Source organism: Carcharodon carcharias, chromosome 2 (genome assembly GCF_017639515.1).
Source record: "Carcharodon carcharias isolate sCarCar2 chromosome 2, sCarCar2.pri, whole genome shotgun sequence".
NCBI lineage: Eukaryota > Metazoa > Chordata > Chondrichthyes > Lamniformes > Lamnidae > Carcharodon > Carcharodon carcharias.
In genome coordinates, this window is record NC_054468.1 from 213508772 (window position 1) to 213527196 (window position 18425).

General features: G+C 42.6%; 1 protein-coding gene across 1 annotated transcript in view; it reads right to left on the reverse strand.

The window, feature by feature from the left end:
• ryr2a (ryanodine receptor 2a (cardiac)) overlaps positions 1–18425 on the reverse strand; it is an 806696-nt gene that overhangs the window by 476399 nt on the left and 311872 nt on the right. The window contains exons 5-8 of the mRNA XM_041213076.1: positions 4815–4889; positions 4274–4352; positions 2609–2721; positions 1306–1405 (exon numbers count right to left, since the gene is read on the reverse strand). Coding sequence (XP_041069010.1) covers positions 1306–1405; positions 2609–2721; positions 4274–4352; positions 4815–4889 — 367 coding nt within the window. The remainder of the gene's footprint in view (positions 1–1305; positions 1406–2608; positions 2722–4273; positions 4353–4814; positions 4890–18425) is intronic.

Consider the following 18425-nt stretch of genomic DNA (forward strand, 5'->3'; position numbering starts at 1 on the left):
AAGTCAAACGAGACAGCAAAATCCACGTGCAAAAACACAGCTGATCCCAACTTTAAGGATCAAAGTTCAGCAGCAATCAGCAGGGCAGGCAACAAGCACCTGTTGATGTGAACAAACAATGCACAGAGGGAACAGCCCAGAAAATACTGGAAATTCCCTGTGGGATCAATTAGACTAGGGACATATAGGCTCTAAGTGTGCCTGGCAAAACAAGTTTAAAATTTTAAGATTGTGGAATTTGGAGGCAACAAATGCCAGTGCTCAGGTTTATCTATCCAGTACTGGGATAAATGGGTATGGAATATGCTGGACAAGAATCTCGAGATGGTATCTTTCCAAATGAACTCGCCTCTGTGGTGCTGAGTATATATAGAAAATGTGTAATTGATGACAAGGGTACAAGTTAGCACTGCAGATGGGGAGCTTCACTTCCTGGCAGCACATCCTGGAAATTCAAGCATGTGTTGTCCAATGAACCCTGGTCTATCAGGGCAACCTGAACATTTAAGGTTCAATCTGTGCAGATGTATTAATCAACAGTCTTTTAATTAGTCCAAGATACATTGGTTGTTGCTTATGATATTTAGAGGAGGATCCATTCTTGATATTTCCAATTTGAAATTATAGTTCTATTCAGTAACACCGATACTTGAGACCTCACAGGAAATAGGGTCATTTCCAATTGTGAATTACATAAGCGTTCACTCTTATATTGCATAATTTCATGTCTTTATTAAACCTATGACTTGCGATTTAACTGCACAATTACCCAATACAATGTGGGACCTTCTCTACTCCCCTTCAAGCCCCTCCACATAGCTTCCTCGAGAAGGTAATTATCTGAATTTTGGGTATGTCTGAGAGGTGAAGCACAAAGTGGGGGAGGTGGGGGGTGGGGGAGGCAGGGGCTGAGGGGGATGCGGTGGTCAAGGCTTTTCCTCAGTGGGAAAGGAAAAATGTGGACAGCAAGTAAGCCTGGAGCTGATCCTACACACCTTTGCATGGTCATTCAATTATAAGAATATACACAGTGGCTAGAAATTGGTCACTGTCTGGCATGGATAAATGGTGCATCGAGCAGAAGGAAGCTTGAAAAGGAGCGTGAAAATAGCAAAACATCAAAAAAGTATCAAAACATGAGTCACAGGTAAAAAAAAAAGACTAATATAGGAATGAGCTCCTCCAAAACCCAAGGTGAGAAGTGTAATTTGCTGGTGTAAAGTGAATGTGAAGTGCAGTGACAGAGTATAGAGCACACAGCATAGTTGCGGCAGTGTTACTGCAGGGGTTTTCAAACAATCTTACCTTGTGCTACTTCACTTCCAGAGCAAATTGGAGCAACACTCCAGAGAGTTTGCTGGAATGCGGCATCAACCTGTAAACTGCTACAGCCATATGACAAATGCTGCAAGAGAATAACATCAGTTCAGCATGCGACCAAGACTGCCTAGCCACGATTAAGTATATGATAACAGAATACTGATATTTTGAAACACCATCCTTTTAAAACAAAGGTGTAAATATTTCAAGATTCAAATCTTCCTGAAAAATATGGGCAGCAAGTTAGCATTCAACCAAAGTACTTCAATAAGAGAAAAATAATAATACTTTCAGCAAGAGAGTTTAACATGTTTAACACACCTCATTTCTTTTATCTATATAGACATGAGATTCAGATTTCACATAGCATTACCTGTCATCTAGTTCTACAAGGTAAATAAGCATGACTGAATTGTTTCATGTACTACAATGCAAATCACAAATGAGTATGCATCTCTCAGATAATGCATGAAAAATGGGGTCAATGTTGATCAAGAGTTCCAATTTACTCATTATCAAAAAATGCACTGGTATATTTCCGCATTTAATTAATGAAATGAAACCTAACTTCTACAAAAGAAGCAAAAATGGAAGCTTTCACTCTTCACTGTGTGCAATGTTCTGGCCATGATTACAAATTAACTGCTTCTGACATATTTTAGCATTTTTTCTCCTTTTCTTGCCAATTCCTCCCACCACCCCCACCCAGCCCCCTGCCTACGCAATGACTTATTTCACTAAGGTAAAGCATCGGCCACTCTGGGCCCCTCCAACCAAGTGCCCATTCTTCAAATGCAAGCTGTTCCATCATAAGGCACGTTAAAGGCAAGCCTCAAAGTCCTTAACTAACACTGCACATATTGACATTCAGATAATAATCAGGAGTGGAAATCCTAAATGATTTTTCCTTCTTTAACCTAGTGTCTCTGAGGCCTAATGTACCACTGCCTGACAATGATCAACTAACAACGCAGACTGAAGATCAAGTACGCATGTATGGATTAGCTACTCATGAACTTAACTAGCAGTGCCTTTGGGAGCACAGTTTTTTCATAGCTTCAGAGCACTATACTGTTTGAAAATACGCCAGACATCCAACATGTCCAGGTAAAGATTTAAAACAAAGTGAATAAAACATGTAGTTTGCTGTTAGAAATGGAAGAAAAGTGTGACTGGGCCTTCTGTGATTTTGATGAACAAATACATAAAAGGCTAAATTGATGGAATATAAATCAGGGAATGTTTGCTTGCAAGAATTGGAACAGGAAATTTGCAATCTTTTACTCACCAGGTATCGCTCTGAGGAAATGCTGACTAAGATAAGGTCATCTCCTACCCGCACTTTTTCTCCTTCAGAACGTTGTTTGGAGGCTGGGTGTATAGTCCACCAGCAGGCCTCCCCTATACAAACAGGAAAATTGAAACAGTTCTCTGTAAATTTACACTGTACAGTGTCTATATTTTATGTGAACATTGCCAGTATAACAGTAGATTTATAGAGATAAGTGTAAACTGAGTTTTGGACCTAAAATGACGATAATCTGTCATTTTTTTAAACTGTCCAGACTCATGAAGCAAATTCAGCTGTCTCTTAATATAATATCCTAACTTCTATTACTATTCAGTATTATGACACAGCCAATGGTAAAGGCTCGGCTATTCAAATCCCACAGGAAAATGTGAAACAATTGTCATAACCCATTTTTGCAATTTGTATACTTCAAGATGCAGGCTTTGAATTCAGTTGTAATAAGACCACCAAGTCTCAAGAGGTTTTTATAAACTAAATTAAGCATTTATTAATACAAGGAAGATTGTAAACACATAAATATGTCCACAAAATTACTACTATAATAACTACAAAAATCCCCTAATTAATCTGACTTTCAGTTACACCCCCTGTTAAGGTAACAGTAAATCTCATAGATTTAAACAGACACCAGGCAAAGCATACCCTGGACAGTCACATTTAGAATGAGTTTCTTTCAGCTCTGGGTCTTTGCAGACAGCAGCTTAAAGCTTACAGGCTGGAGGCTTCTCACACTTGTTGGATCTTAAAGTGCCTCTACCTTACACACAATCTCCTTTCCTTTTTATACATGTCTTTCCCTTGGAGTGTAAATTTTCCATTCTATCACTAGGCTTTTACCTTTGTCTCTTCTAACAATAACATTCTTTCATTCCACCAATTTTATTAGCAAGCTGAAAAAAAACACATTGCTTGGCGTCTTCTAACTTGGTGTAAGATTTCACCAGCAGTCTTGAATGGTTTCTATTAACAAATGCTAATTTACAGTTTAGCTTCTACCCTCCTTACGTTTATCTAATTAACATCTCAAAACAACTATACATCAAAGCACCCAGGCTAGCTGGCTTTAACCCAATTACGACACACACATAGACACAGGCCCCACTAGAACTCTACTTTAAAAAATAATTTCCAGTAACATTATAGACATTATTATCTCTTCATGACATCAAGTACAATGTTCTTTTTACTTATAAATTTTCAGCATATGCTCCACTGCTTTAAAAGACGTCCAACATTTTAAACGACACTGTCAACTGCATTGTCTTTTTTTAGTTATCAATGGTAACCTTTTATTACGATTGAACAGAATACTTTAGAATAGACAAATATGATCTCAAGACCACAGCTGCTCCAGATTTTATATTTGTGGGTACTCATTTGGGATATGGTCTGTTTGATATCCAATTGTTGGATGGGCCCCTCCACATTTTGTCTCTACTTCTTTCAACATCTTTCTAACCTAGACAATAGGTCCCAATCACCATGCAATTCTATTACAGCACAGATGTCTGCTTTGTTACTCAAGTAGGCCTCACTGAAATAATAAGTGAATTCGAGCTTGATACATGAAAGAGAGAAAAGGCAATACTTCACTCCTTAACACATGACCATTTGAATGTACAATACATCCCTCAAACATACCTGTTGTATCTTCCTGTAAGCCAACGTCAAAGGCTAGCTTGTCTGTTGAAGATCGAGATGTGGACAAACAACAGAGATACTTGGAAAGAAAATGCAGGATAGCAGCAGGTTAAAAATTCAGACTGGTGGTAGTCCAACTGAGAAGACAGTAGTGAATAGGAGATCATTTTTAAGGAATTCTAAGTCAGTTCAAGTTAGTTATTTAGTTATAAATCAGCTGCAGTTTCTTAGCATTTAATACCAAAAAGTTTAACGATTGTTGAAAATAACTCTTATTATGTTGCTGGTTAACAGCTACTATGAATGCCATGTGGATATCAAGCAGTCAGGCATCATCAATTCAGTGCAATAGAACACCTTACCCTGATAATGCTCTGCAGATGGGTTCAGCAAAGCAACTTAGATACTTTCTGTTATGAATGTGAAAATTATATCAGTTGTAGTCCCTTCTATTTAGTCACCATAACAATTAGTCTGAGATCCACTTGAGGATCCTTGATGTGAATTAGTTAACAGAAAGCAGTAAATGAGTCATTCTTACCATTCCACTGTAGGAGTGTCTGAGCAACACTGCGTGTCCATAGAGAAGGGTCCGATGGCCTCCACCTTGAGCTGTCTGTTTAGTAAATGATGATAATGTTCAGGGTATTACATTAAATGAAGCACAGTACCTCACTGTTGTAGCCATTGACAACTCATTTTACTGTTTGTTTAAGTATTCTGCAGTTAACAGAACAATCATTCAGCAATATAATGCTAAATCTGGATGTGTATAAATCAATGGATATCACGTTGCAACTGTGCGTTGGTGCAGTCAGGAATAAACATGAATACTATGTTCAGCTTTGGGCATTTTGACATGGGGAAGAATTAAGGGCTGGAGGCAGTTCAGAGGAGCAGTGAAGCTGACTTTTAATGTTAAATCCCAAAGAAACTTTGTCCGTTGAGCCTCAAAATACTTTAAGGAATTACAGTAGCTAAACTTTTATTCATTCTTTGGACATGGGCATCATAAGACCATAAGACGTATGAACAGAAGTAGGCTATTTGACTCATCGAGTCTGCTCCGCCATTCAATGAGATCTTGGCTGATCTGATAACCCTCAACTCCACTTTCCTGCATTTCCCCATAACCCTTGATTCTCTCACTGATTAAAAATCTGTCCATCTCAGCCTTGAATATAATTAATGACCTACCCTTTACAGCCCTCTGCGGTAAAGAATTCCACAGATTGACTATGCTCTGAGAGAAGAAATTCCTCCTCATCTCTGTTTTAAGTGGGCATCCCCCCCCCCCCTCCCCGAGATTATGCCCTCTGGTCCTAGACTCTTCCCCAAGGGGAAACAACCTCTCAGCATCTACCCTGTCAAACCCCCTAAGAATCTTATACGTTTCAATAAGATCGCCTCTCATTCTTCTAAACTCCAATAAGTACAGGCCCAACCTACTCAACCTCATAAGAAAATCCCTCCATCCCGGGATCAACCTAGTGAACCTTCTCTGGACTGCCTCCAATGCCAGTATATCTTTCCTTAGATAATGTCACCAAGACTATTCACATTATTCTAGATGTAGTCTAACTAATGCCATGTATAGTTTTAGCAAGACTTCCCTTTTTTATACTCCATTCCCTTTGAAATAAAGGTCAACATTCCATTTGCCTTACCTGCTGAATTTGTGTGCTAGCTTTTTGGGATTCATGCACGAGGGCCCCCTAAACCCTCTGTGCTGCAGCTTTCTTTAGTTTTTCTTCATGTAAATAATATTCAGCTCCTCTATTCGTCCCGCCAAAGTACATAACCTCACACTTTCCCACATACTATTCCATCTGCCACGTTTTTACCCATTCACTTAACCTCTATAGACTCTTTGTATCATCCTCACCACTTACCTTCCCACCTATTTTTGTGTCCTCCGCAAACTTGGCGATAGTATATTCATTTCCCTCATCCAAGTCATTAATATTTATTGTAAATGACTGTGGCCCCAGCATTGTGGCACTCCACTAGTTACATGTTGCCACCCTGAAAATGCACCCCCCCACCAACCCCACTCTGTATCCCAACTCTCTGTCTTCTATTAGTTAGCCAGTCCTCTATCCATGCTAATACACTAACCCCAACAGCACAGGCTCTTATCTTATTAAGTAGCCTTATGTGTGGTACCTTATTGGGCGCCTTTTGGAAATCCAAATATATTACATCCACTGGTTCCCCTTTATCTATCCTGCTCAAAGAATTTTAGTAAATTTGTCAGGCATGATTTCCCCTTCATGAAGCCATGCTCACTCTGCTTGATTAGATTACGCATTTCTAAATGCTCTGCTATTACATTCTTTATAATAGACTCCAACACTTTCCCAATGACAGATGTAAAGCTAACTGGCCTATAGTTACCTATTTTTTGTCTCCCTCCCTTTCTGAATAAGGGTGTTACATTGGCAGATTTCCAGAATCTAAAGAATCTGGGAAGCTTACTATCAGTGCATCCAATATCTCTGCAACTATTTTCTTTAAATCCTAGGATGCAATCCATCAGGTCCAGGTGACTTATCGGCCTTTAGCCCCATTAGTTTCCCTAGTACTTTTTCTCTAGTGATAGTTATTGTATTTATTTCCTCCTCCCCTTTTGCCCCATGATTATTCAGTATTTTTGGTATGCCATTAGTGTCTTCTAACATGGAGACTGATGCAAAGTATTTATTTAACCCTTCTGCCATTTCCTGGTCCCCCATTATTATCTCCCAAGCCTCATTCTCTAAAGGGCCTATATTGACTCTGGCCCCTCTCTTCCTTTTTATAAATTTAAAGAAGCTCTTACTGTCAGTTTTTCTATTACTTATTAGTTTACCCTCTTTACTATTTTTTTGGTAATCTTCTGTTGGTTTTTAAATATGTCCCAATCCTCTGGCTTACCATTAATCTTTGCCACAGTGCACGTTTTTTCTTTCACTTTGATACTATCCTTAGCTTCCTTGGTTAACCATGGTTGGTGTATCCCCTTCCTACAAATCCTTCTTGCTCACTTGGATATACCTTTTTTGCAAGTCATGAACTATTTTCTTAGATGTCTGCCATTGTTCATCAACTGTCTTTTCTGCTTAACTCCTTTCTGAGTCCACTCCAGCCAACTCTGTCCTCAATCCTTTGCAATTAACCTTATTTAAGTTTAGCACAGATGTTTACAAACTAAGTTTCTCACTCTCAAACTGAATGCTAAATTCCACCATATTAGAGTCACTGTTTCCTAGGGGATCTTTTACTCTGAGATCATTTATTAAACCTGCCTCATTACACATTACCAGATCCAAAATAGCCTGATCCCTGGTTGGATCCACAACATATTGTTCTAGGAAACTGTCCCAAATGCACTCAATGAATTCTTGCTCATGGCTACCTCTGCCAATTTGATTTTCCCAATCTACATGGAGATTAAAGTCACCCATGATTAATAAACTGTCTTTTTTACATGCCCTCATTATTTCCTGATTTATTCTCTGTCCAACAGCATAGCTACTGTTAGGGGGCCTATAGACTACCAGTGTATTCTTCCCCTTGTTATTTCTTACCTCCACCCATATGGATTCCACGTCTTCCAATCCAAGATCACTTCTTGCTATCATACTTATGCCATTTCATACTAACAAAGCTACCCCACCACCCTTTCCTTCCTGCCTTCCATTCGAAAAGTCAGATACCCCTGAATATTTAGTTCCCAGCTTTGATCTCCTTGTAACCATCTCTCCGTAACAGCTATAAGATCATACCCATTATTCTCTACTTGTGCCTTTAATTCGTTTATTTTGTTCCGAATACTACATGCATTTAAGAGTCATTAATTGTGCCTTTTCACCATTTTTCCCCCTCTGACCCTATTTGCTGCTTTTTAAAAATGTTTGTATATTCTGTCCCTTCCTGGTCACACTCTCGGTATCATTACCCCAAGTAGCTGCCCTGCAATGCCTCCACATCTTTTTGCTTTGTAAGTTTACTTATCCCGTCTCCAGAACCACCCCCCCCCCCGGCCACTCTATTTAGTTTACAGCCCTTCCTACAACCCTAGTTATTCAATTTGCCAGGGCACTGGTCCCAGCACGGTTCAAGTGAAGCCCATCCCACTGGAACAGCTCCCACCGGAACAGCTCCCTCCTACCCAACTGACAAGGCTGACATTTATTGCCCATCCCTCGTTGCCACAACTGAATGGCTTGCTAGGCTGTTTCAGAATGCAGCTAAAAGTCAACTGCACCGGCGTGGCACTGGAGCAAATGAATAGGTTTCCTTTCCTGGAGGACAGTGGAGAACCAGTTGGATTTTTTTATGGCTTTATGGTCACTTTTACTGGTACCAGGTTTTATTTTAAACTGAATTAAAACTTTCATAAGGTCAAAGTGGGATTTGAACTCATGCACTTTAGATTATTAGAACAGTAACCTATTCCCTATAATACCATACCCCCCTATTAAATCATATAGAAAGGTATAAGGCTTTAAGGTTTGTGAAAAGTCACGTCAATAAGCAGGTAAAGCATAAATTTCAAACTGATGTCAGGGAGTTCTTCTCATAAACAATGATCAACACCTTGGGGCAGGCCAGGTGGATCAGAGGGTCTTTTCATCATTGTTTGCATGTTTGGACTTTAAAAGCTAAAGCAGGCACAAACGTTGGAGTCCTTAATGGAAATTTCAACTTCAGCATGAAAAGGGCAGAAGTAGATACACCACACCCAATCTCTCTACTGGAGTGGAAAGGAAAGTCAGGTAGGGTGGATCAGCCTGCCTGATCTGATCACTACCATCCTTTTACAATCCAGAAAACGTTGAAAATTCCGCTCCCAGTTGGATTGTATGATCGGGCTGGAGGGTGGAATTGTTGAGTATCTTTAGATGGATGGATTAAGATGGAAAAAAGTCCTATTTCACATTTTTATCCGTGATCTTTAACTGACAACGCTACCAAGTTCTGGGAAGAAGTGAAGATTGACCATTTGTCAGAAAAAACCTTAGCTAAATCCCCTCAAGACCTTCTCATGGCCAATCCAGAAACAGCATGGTTGTGCCTAAGAAGTATTCCATCCTACTTGGGTAGGATTACCCAGGTACTGAACAGCTTATTGCAATGAAACATGGATATTAATAAGAGAATTATATTCACTTCAAAGTGATAACAATTATCAAAAAGGGAAACAAATTGAATAGCACTTAAGATTTCATTTCGTACAGTAATTAATCTTTGCGTGGATACAAAAATTCAAATACTCCTGCATTTGTGTTGACAGTTCTTAAAAGTTTACATTATTTTTATTCAATGTGATTCCTATTATGTATTTATATATGTTATGGCACAGCTGATGGTAAATGCTGAGTTGTTCAAATCCCAGAGAGAAACTTGAAACAACTGCCACAATTTGTTTTGCAATTTGTATAACTTTTGGGAGATACATGCCCTGAATTCAGTATTAATAAGACCACCAAGTCTTGCAGGTTTTTACAAAACTAGATTAAACATTTATTAATAGAAGAAATTACGTTAAGTACATACATAGATCTACAAATTACTACTATGATAATTTCTAAATTCCCCTAATCAATCTAACTCCCAGTTACACTTTCATTAAGGCAACAGTAAGACATACAGGTTTTAAAAGACCCAGACAAAGAAACATGATACCCTGAGCAAGTCAACTTCCAAGTGAGGTTTCTTAACTTCAGTCCTTTGAAAACAGCAGCTTGAGGCATAGGTGCTGAAGGCTTTTGATACTTGTAATATCTTAAAAATTCCTTCCCTTACACACAGCCCTTGTTCCTTCTTTATACATATCTTTCTCATTGAATGCAAAAACCCATTGTTTCACTATGTCTTTGGATTTTATCTCCCTGATAATAAAGCTTCTCATAACACTAAGTTTTACCAGTAATCTTTGAGAAAAATAAACACACCATTTCTAAACTTCACCTGTCTAGGTGATACATTTCACCCCTCCTTTGAAAACAATCTAGTCTGGTCTAGTTCAAAATGCAAATGTTCCCTTGACACCTATATTTCTAAACTTCCCCACATTTAACATTTCAAACCTAGCCTCACTTCTTAGATCAAAGCACCCAGACTAGCTGCCTCTAATTCAATTAAATCTCTCTCTCTCACACACACACACACACAGACACGTCCCACTATTACTCTATTTTACAATACATTCCAATAGCATTATGATAATTATCATAGCTTCTTGACAATATAGTAGAATCACACAATTCTGTACATTAAGTGCTGTATTCACACAGCACAGGTTCCAATATTTTGTTGGTGCATATAAGCCTTCATGTAACTCTTTCCCCTCGAAAGGTTTTAAAATGGGAACTTGAGAGGAAGAACCAGTCCACCTAGTTGGTTTCTCTAAAAAGCCATCTGAAAAACAGGTCAACTCCTATGTACACAATATTTCATTTCCACTTCATCTTGAAAACTGCAAGCAAGAAGCCAACCACCAGGTCTGGAGGAATTGATTCAGAGACTTATTGAGTTTGCCAAGTCAGATGGAACATAAACCAAACAAAAAAATAAAGTATTCAGTCATATTGGGCTTAGGAAAATCTTTTAGGATAAGTGGAACCACCCATATCCATACGAACATACATACGAATGAGGAGCATGAGTATGTCATTCAGCCCCTCGAGTCTGTTTCACCATTTAAGAAGATCATGGCTGAGCTGATTGTGGCCTCAACTCCACATTCCGCCTACCCCCAATAACCTTTAACTCCCTTGTTAGTCAAGAAGCTATCCACTCAGTTTTAAAAGTATTCATTGACCCTGCCTCCACCAGTCTCTGGGAAAGAGAGTTCCAAAGATTCACGACCCTCTGAGAGAAAAAATTACTTCTCATCTCCATCTTAAATGGGAGACCCCCTGGTCGGAATCGTCCCAGGTTTGCAGAAAGTACAGTAATGGGCAGGGGGTAAAGTCATTTTACCCGCCGGCCGCAATGGTGAGTTTTCATGTGGTATTGTTCCATTCCCTCCTAACTAATTATGCAGCGACTGGAAACACGCCACCTCGCTGGCGGACAGCCTCCAATTTGCCCACCACGCCTTTACCTCTCCACTTCAACCGCCTGCATATTTCTCAATGCTGGCAGCCCAATGCTGCTCCAGTGAAGACATGGCCCCAAAAACCAAGAAGGATGCCCCCCCCCCCCCTCCCCCAATTCAGTGACGCATCCCTAGGATGACATCTGGACACCATGGAGGCCCACCGCGATGTCCTCTACCCCCCCAATTTGGCCGCAGGAGGCCCATCAGTCTCACCAGTCCAGCTTAAGAGGCAGTGGTACAAGTAGGCAGTGCCAACGCTGCACACAAGAGGTCAGCCATCCAGTGCAGAAAATGGATGAATTATCTTACCTGTGCCAGCAGGGTAAGGCAACCATCTCATCACTCTAAACTCACACACTCACAAGCCCATCACACATTCACTGATATCTCACTCACTGCCAGCTCAAGGGACATCACCACTCTCTCTCTCACACACACCCCCACATGCCCATCTGGCCTCATCTCCTCTGGAGACTGCCTCCTCAGCCCGCACCATCTAAAGACCACTTGAACAGATCAACAAGTGCCCCATCTCACACCTTGGGGATACCTGCCTTCCCCAATGCAGCCCTCACCCTGCACCCTCTTCCCTTGCCTGATGTCACCTCTCCCCCTTCCCCAACCAAGCCAGCAGCTGTTGAAAAGCCACTCCCTGCCTTACGGCCGGTGTGGTAGGTAGAAACTTGCCCGTGAGCCTCCCTAAAAGTGATGTGGCGCCGCCTGCGATGCTTGCGCTGATGACCGCGATGAGTGCTGCCCAAAGCAAGGTAGGCAAACAAACCCTGAAGTCCTGAGAGTAGTTTGCCAGCTGCGTGTCACTTATGTACAGTTGTGAAACACGTCAGTGTGACTGAGCCCAGATGATCCAGCATGGGAGGATGGTTCCAGTGAGCAGAGTTTATAATGAGATGCTAAAATGTTGAAGTTAGGTTCCCAATGCGCGGTGGCAGGAAATACAGCCCATCATTGATGGACGGAGCGGGCGATTGCAAACTGGTTTCACAATGACGTGAAACTGATTTTTCGCCTTCTCCCCATTGTGTTCCCCCTCCCACAACCGCCATGAAGCCCAACGCTAATGGGGCCAGAAAATTAAGGCCCTTATTATTAAACTGTGCCCCCTCTCCATAAGGGGAAACATCCTTTCAGCATCCACTTTGTCAAGTTCCATCAGGATTAATTTTATATGTTTCAATAAGATCACATTTCAATCTTAAATGATATCCAATAATAAAACAAGTGTAGGTTTAGCACCTTCTAACTCCATGGCTATCAATAAACATCACTATTTCAAACTCATGAATTCACTATGGAAAGTATCAAAACATTTTTCAAAAGTGGGAGTTAGGTTCTTGGGTGTACATCTTGTCCTTGACAGGCTGTGTTACAACACAGGCCTTGATGAAGGTCAGACTTGATTCAGTATTTTGCAGGGAGCAGCAAAGTGATAAAAAAACAGAGGTCACAGTGTCACATAAACCACCACTGATAATATAATTGGATATAGCAGGATAGGAGAAAGTCAAGAGATAATAAAATTAATAAAATGGATTTCCAAATAATTATAATCTATTCAGCTTTGAATGTGCTCCAAATCTTTCTCAGGTGTTGCTGCCACTGCACTTGCTCCGTATTCTCCATAGGCCAGGTCTACAGTATCAACAGTGGCACCATCAAAGCTTTCTGGCCATATCGTACATTCTGCCATCAATCGTTTCCCTGATTCCATGGTTGCGAAATACACAACATGCTGCTACAATTTGAGTGGCAGTGATAGTGTATACAGTCTGGGTATTATCCAGACCACCAACGCCAGCCTTTGAGGCTCACTCATTTCTCACCCATGTCCACAGACGTGTTTTATTTCATGTTTTATGTAGTGCTGTTCTGTAGCACTGGTGACCCTACGAAATCAAATCAGGAGAGCAGTGAATAGCCCTTGCCACCCAACAGCCATTTTGGCCCTTGCCTCCACTGTTGCAACAGGGTTGGGATGCTGGACTGACAAAAGTACAGAAGCACCATGACAACTCATGGAATGTTGTGAATTCACATGCAAGAAACTGCGCCCGTCATTGTAAATTAATTGAATATTAAGGGAATTGTAGCCTTTGCAGTTCATATAAATATGGAGACTTACATCTGGGGATTGGGATTTTACATGGAGGTTTCCACTGATTGTAATTCCAGAGCAAACCCGCTTCCCTTGGCCCTTGAAGCCAAAACTGAATGTTATGTTGTTCAGGCAATTAGTTGCCTGAAATCATGACTTCCGCTCCTCTGGGGCAGCATGTCTCACCTCCAACAGCTACCATCCAATCAACTGGAACTGCATCAAGCCCCAGACTAGTGATCTACAAGGAGGCCTAGAATAAAAGTAAGTGGGGTCTGGGATCACAGGGCCCAATCAGACAGGCTTTGAGATGGGCTAGGATAGTTAATCACAAAGGTGGGGGGGTGGGGTTTCATCAGAGGTGGACCCTGCCACAATGGGAACCCCCCCACCATGTGCAACAGGGCGCCAGATCAGGAGGGACCCAACACCCAAGCATGCAGGGAGGCCACCATGTTTTACTGGGCAGTCTCCCCAAGTGGTGGCGTGCCCATTGGTGGAAGAGGCCCTTAAGTGGCCGTTAATTGGCATCCCCGCCGTCCCACCCAATTTTATGTCTCTATCTCCCCCCCACCCCCACCACCCCCAACTTCCCAGGGCAGGAGGAGGGGTGTAAAATTCCAGCTGAGCCACATGGGTACAATCAATAGCCCTGAAAATCCTGCGATATCTAATGGCTCTAGAAGTTTTATGGCTTTCTCAGTTGTCTGTGTTATACACTATTGAGCCGCTATGGCATAGAGGGCAATGATGACTTGTCAAACAACTGATCTGCAGAAGCCTCGTGCATGGTCAGAGCTGTCAGTGCAGTGGCCCTTGGCTGCATATCTGACTACAGCGCCAAACAGAGTTCCTCTAAAAGATGCATTTAAAGGCACGCTACACAAACACGAAAAAGTAATAGAATGACGTGGTGATAGGGTTAGATGAAGGAGGCTCACGTGGAGCATAAATGCCAGCAGGGGCTTGTTGGGCCCTTAAGTCTGTTTCAGTGCAGTATATTGTATGTAATTCATGACTGAAATGCAACCTCCTTAGACAGAGCTTGGAAAACGTACCTTGCATCTAAAGATCCTGCTGGACGAATGATTCCGTGGTGATCAGGCTTTCCCCTGATTATTCTGGCGTCACATTGCCTCAAGCTGTTCCTCTCCCTCCAGTATACAAATCATGTAAAGTGAGATGCCACAGTGGGAAGCCCACTGCACCATCTTCAGATCAAAGCTCAGTAATTCTCTTGAAATAGAATGCTTTCCAATGGTAATGCAATAACGTAAGGCGGGGGGGGGGGGGGGGGGGGGGGGGGGGGGCGGTTCCCCACGCACGAAAGAAAAAAAATTGCAATACCTGCAGTTAGTGTCAATATATGGACAAAATTCTCCACAACCCTTCTGAATGAGCTGTGACCTTTCAACAAAGCTCTTCTGCCCTAACAAAAGGGTCTTGGAAAGCTGTACCTTTTAAACAGTTGCTTACGTTTTCAAGGGGAGATGTTGGGAAAATGGTAGTCCTACAATTTAGGACAGGTGACTTTATCACGTCAATCAGCCTCATCATAAATTCCTGGCCCTGCAGAAACACACATGTTGCCTCACACCCTCCCACAACCCTGGATTTCAAGGTCAGAATGTCTAAACTTGTAGACAATACCCAAGTTATATGCAAACACAAGAAAGGGATGATATAATAGCCCGGGAGTTAACAAGAGTTGGTTGCTCTGAGATTCCACAGGGGGTCCCTCTCTTCTATAGTAACCGGGGCAGGAGACCAACAAAACCACTCCAGAAGCAACATGAATGGCCATTTTCAGCTATTTTTTTGGATGCTGCATCAGTCTCCCGCCAAAGTTCTAGTGGGGAAGTGGGAAAGTCAATTGCTGAAAGGGTGACCCTACCTCCAGCAAAGTATAATGTTCATGTTTCAGCCTAAGAATAAAATTTATTAAAAAATCTATTTTTATAAATAAAACTGTAAACCATACAGATTGCCGATGCCTACTGTGACTTTATCAGTCAAGCTTACTGAATTTCTTCAGCAATTCTAACTGTGGAGAGAAGCGTCTAATCTTATAATATACGTAATGATGCATACCAAATTGCATCCCAAGGAATATCACAAATCAATTACAGGCACATAACACCACATCCAAAATTAATAGCTAAAATCTGAACCAAATCGACGCCTTGTGTGAATTGTGAAAGGGCACATCTTGATATTGACGGTTCTGCAAAAAACACAATTAGTCCATCTCTCCTCAAACCCAAATGGTGGTGATGTGTTACACTTCACTCAGGCAGTCTGAGTCGCTGTAGCAACACGTACAATGTTACATGCATGCAGTTGTCTGGAGTAATGGTACAGGCTCCTCCAACATTCTTTCCATTATACGGCCCTCCAGGAATCTCTCCCACTCTTTCCGCCTTAGCGTGCGTTGGAAGGATTTGCAGGCTGATACTTAACCTGTTTGGCTGTATTATGAACACACCTTCTTTGGCCATCAATCGTCCAGGCCCAGCAGCAGCGGAAAGCTTGGTGGGCAGGGGGAAGTTAATTTGGCATGAGGCCAAAAATCAGTTTCCTAACAGCAGGATGAACTTTTGCAATTATGTTCTCGGGACTTTGAAGGCAGGTCGAGCTTCCCAACGAACAATCTCGAGAAGCCTTTAGTCATGCATTAGCAAGTCATGCTTGCTCATTAAAAGGACAGCTCACCAGAATTAAGCTCCCCCTCCAAATTAAGTTCCCCACCAGTCAGAAATTAGAACATTCACATTTACGACTGCACATAAGTGGTATGCACCTGGTGAGGTTGACTTCTTCCACGACTTTGAAGTGAGTTGCTGCTGCTTTGGCCTTCTTGGAGACCACTCACAAATGTCAGCTTCTTGATTGAGATCGGGCCGAGCTGCACAGAAGCTGCACACGGGAGGCAAGACCATGGGGGAAGGGTAGAGCGGAGGGTGGATAAGGGAGGCAGGGACAGAGGAAGGGGTGAAGAGTGAAGTGAAGGTAGGAAAGGGGAGGGAGAACCAGCGGGGAAGGGTGGGATGCTGTCCTGGGAAGGAAAACAAATTATCTGGAGAAGGGTGGGTGGTAGCAAGGAACCTGAGGGGGCAGGGACGTGGGATGGAGGGAAGTGCCTTGCTTATTGGGTCTGGGGCTCCTGTGGTTGGGTACAGGAGGCAGTTTCCATGGAATCCCTAGAGGGCAGGTCAGTGCTGTCTACAGTTGGGTACTGGGGGTTGAACTGAGGGTACTGGACAGTGGAGGGAACAGTCAGAGTGAGATGGGGAAGTGGAATGTGGTAGGGTGGAAGATCCTGGGTGATAGTCAGGTAGCTGAAGGTTTCATGGGTTGGGTTGTCTCAGAAACGGATGAAACAGGTAGCTTGGATAACAAGAGGGGTCAGGGTGAGCATGGGGATGGTAAAGGGTGTAGGTCAGGGGGGAGAGAATGTATGTACATGGTGATAGTTAGGCGTTCAAGGCTAACAGGGGGAGGTTCAAGGGTAACAGAGGGAAGAGGACTGGTTATACTGGGTGGGTAAAGGGTGATGGGGGAAGTTGGTGGGGGACAAGGGAAGAATAGATGGTGGTGGAGTGAGTCTGGAAAGCTACACACACCATTTTTTCAAGGCTCTTCTTCACAACACAGTCGATCTTTACCTATGAATACTTGAAATCGACAAAAGAGACACACTAATGACCACAAGGCTACTGGATGAGAACCATACTCAGTTGTGTTCTCCTCTCTAAGGCAAAGCCCACATGGCAGCAGGTTTGCTCTCTGACTCACAGTCTCATAACATCGCGAACCTAGCAAGGTGAGGAGCTGCAGCGATCTCACTCAGGGGATAATCCCCCAGTCCCTGGAATAAGTCTGGTTGCAATCCCTTTAAGCGAGCTCAATCCTTCCCTAGGTAAAGAGATGAACAGGACAGACAATACTCTAAGTGAAGTCTCAACAAGGCTGCAGTTAACTGCTGCCAGACCTCTTTAATCCTGGTCACTCACTTAGCCTGTCTAACTCTCCTTGAGGCCTCTTTGCATCCTCCTGATATCTCACATTAGGACACCTGCAATGGATTGATTGTAGACACTGTACAGACAGCGTTCTAAGAGGGCTCAAAACCAGGTAAGCAATACCGGCTGGGTTGCCTGATACATGCCCAGGCCATACATTCATAAATGATGGCCAAGGCTAGAACATATTCATATCAGAATACTCAATAATTACACTATTGATGATGTCACACAATAAATGCTGTATCGTTAGAACCACATCATCAGAATCTGAATTGGAATGAAGTGTAATGCCCTTAATTCGCTGCAACCATTGCAGCAACTAGCACCACCATGAGAATACAGCAAATCTGAAAACAGTGCAATTAAACATATACTTACAAGTGCCTAAAGTATGTACAATGGTTGCAAACCCATGCCACCCACTTGCTTTCAATGCTTTGATATCTTTCATTTCCTAGGTGCAGCCATGACATTCATAGCTAACCTGGAGGCAGCCCACTGACTGCTATGCCCTGTTGATTGTGAAGACTTTGGTGGATATCCTCTGGTAGCCCGACGGCTAGAGGGCTCCAGCCTGCTAAGTGTCTCCTGCTCAGGTGCAGGTGCACCTCCCTTGGCCTGACCTGCTGGAAGCAATGGAGTCACTGGTGGATGGGAGGTGGACCGCCGGACACCCTTGGAGAGTCCTGAGATGAAGCCTCCCGGGTGCCTGATTGGTGCTCCTCCTTCCTGTGCATACCCGATGTCACCTCTCTGACTCCTTGATGAGAAGGGGCACCTGGAGGAAGGTTGAGGTGCCTCGTCCCTCTCTCACCTAGTCACTGCTGCAGTGCACACATGGCTAGAGTGATGGAGTGTAGGTCTGAGTGCATATTCAGCAGCCACTGTGTGTTCTGCTGGACCAGGGTCCCAGAGGCAGCCGCC